This window comes from Psammomys obesus, unplaced genomic scaffold (genome assembly GCF_907164565.1).
Source record: "Psammomys obesus unplaced genomic scaffold, mPsaObe1.curated_primary_1811, whole genome shotgun sequence".
In the NCBI taxonomy this organism is placed as follows: Eukaryota; Metazoa; Chordata; class Mammalia; order Rodentia; family Muridae; genus Psammomys; species Psammomys obesus.
In genome coordinates this window covers 1-1,897 of record NW_026590107.1, presented here as the reverse complement: position 1 = coordinate 1,897, position 1,897 = coordinate 1, and the positions used below count along the sequence as shown (strand labels likewise).

General features: G+C 55.9%; 1 protein-coding gene across 1 annotated transcript; it reads right to left on the bottom strand.

The window, feature by feature from the left end:
* Positions 1-773: 773 nt before the first annotated feature.
* LOC129676207 (paired immunoglobulin-like type 2 receptor beta-2) lies at positions 774-1,644 on the bottom strand (the record flags this gene model as incomplete). The annotated part of the gene is made up of 2 exons (XM_055606533.1): positions 1,454-1,644; positions 774-1,160 (listed from the first exon to the last, which is right to left on the bottom strand). Coding segments are annotated over exons 1-2 (475 nt in total), but the record flags the coding sequence as incomplete, so codon positions are not given.
* Positions 1,645-1,897: the final 253 nt, after the last annotated feature.

The window sequence follows — 1,897 nt, the reverse complement described above, 5'->3', positions numbered from 1 at the left end:
TGTAATGACCTTGAACTTGCCCAGCAGCGGTGACTGAAGGGGGTGGGGTAAGGTCCACACAGTGACTGGGCTGGGCCTGTGCACACTCTGTGGAAGCTGCAGTTACAGCTGCAACAGAGGAGGTGACACAGCCACAACACCCCATCGTGGAGAGGATCAGGGGCCTGTGGGAGAGAGGGGGATGGTAGGAAGGAGGGAGAAGAGGGAAGTGAGGGAGGGGAAAAGGACACTGAGGCAGGGATGTGAGGAACTGGGGAAGGAGGGAGACCCAGATGGGGAGGGAATACATGGGGCCCAGAGGCCACTGACTGTGGAAGGCGGGGGAGAGGGGTGGTGATTAAGTAACAGGAATATATGGGGCCCAGAGGACACCGACTGTGGAGGCCATGAGGTGCGGGGTAAAGCCTGGTCTAACCAAGGCTCTCATGCAGGACCCCGTGAAGGCTGCCCCATTCTAAGGTCCAGATACAGGTGGATTTCCAGGATGGGGTGGGTGGGCTAGCAGTGACAGTCTGGAGGAAGGAGCAGGACACTGGGCTCTGTGGTCCGGGAGTGGGGTGGTGGGATCTGAGGGTACAGTGAGGGACCAGCTCAGGGAGGGCTGCTAAGATGGCTATGGGGAAGAGCAAAGGTAACATTGGCAGAGCTCGAGGGAAGGGGACAGACACAGAAAAATCTGGGAAAATGATCAGCAGTGCAGGCTCCCTAATGACATCTACAGTATGAGGAGGTCAGGGGCCCCAGAACCCAGGCCAGGGGGAGGGATGGCTCACCAGGTATCATGGTGAGTTGGGTCCCTTCAATCGACTGCCAAAACTTCCTGCCTTCTGTCGTCAGCAGAAAAACTTTACAAAAATATGAGGTCTGGTCATCTTCCTGAAGGTTCAGGATTCTGAGGACTCCGGATGTCTGACCCGGTGTCCAGTTCAGGATGAGCCTGTTCTTGAAATGCTTGTGTATGAAAAGCGGGGTGGAGTTGTAGATAAATCCCACATGGAAGTGCTTCCATCTCCAGGTTATTCTCAGCTGAGGATCCTCTGCCAACTTCCAGGGGAAGTAGAAGGAGAATGGGATCTCTATGATGCCGCCCTGGACACCAGAGACATGTGCTGGCTGGTTCACCCCATTGGTATTTTCTGTGTTGGATCCTGCTGAGTTCCCTGGGAAGGATGGGAGAATCTGAGGTCAAGCAGGGGATGGAAAGGACCACCCAGAGCCTCCTGAGCCTTCATCACAGGCAGGTGTGGGACAAGGGCAGGGCTGTCCCCAGGGCTGGTGGGACAGGACAGACAGGGGAGGTTGGGTCAGGCTGAATCTGAGGGATGAGCTGTCTCTTGGGCAGAGAGGCCTGGCTGCTCCTCTAGCAGACCCCTGTCCACATGACAGCCCACTCTTCCCAGCCCTGTGCCCCCTCTTGTGGTTCAGTCCCTGCTAGTGAGGTCCCCACACTCACCAGCTTGCAGACACACTGCTGGCAGCAGCAGAAGCAGGAGCCAAGCCATGGCCAGAGTCCCTCCAGGAAATGAGAGCAGCAGAGTCATCAGGGAGGAGACTCTCCGGAGGTCCCTGGTATTGTTCAGAAGTCAGGAGATCATCGGGGTTGAGAGGCACACAACCGACTCCTGTGGAGGACTCAGTGGGAGCAGGACCTCCCGACTTCCACCACCCTGAGGCCAGCAACTTCCTTTTACATTTTGGCTTCTTCTTTCTCATGGTGCAAGTGATCTGCCCTTGTAGTCACTGATGAGGTGGCTGTGCCTTTAAGCCTGGCCCCATTTATGGAGGGGATTTATGGCCTTCATGTTGCCATGCTGGCTTCTCTTTTCTTCCACCTTGAGCTCCTGTTTGCCATGTCATTCATCCATACCATGGTGTCTGCCTCTTTCTCCCACCTTAT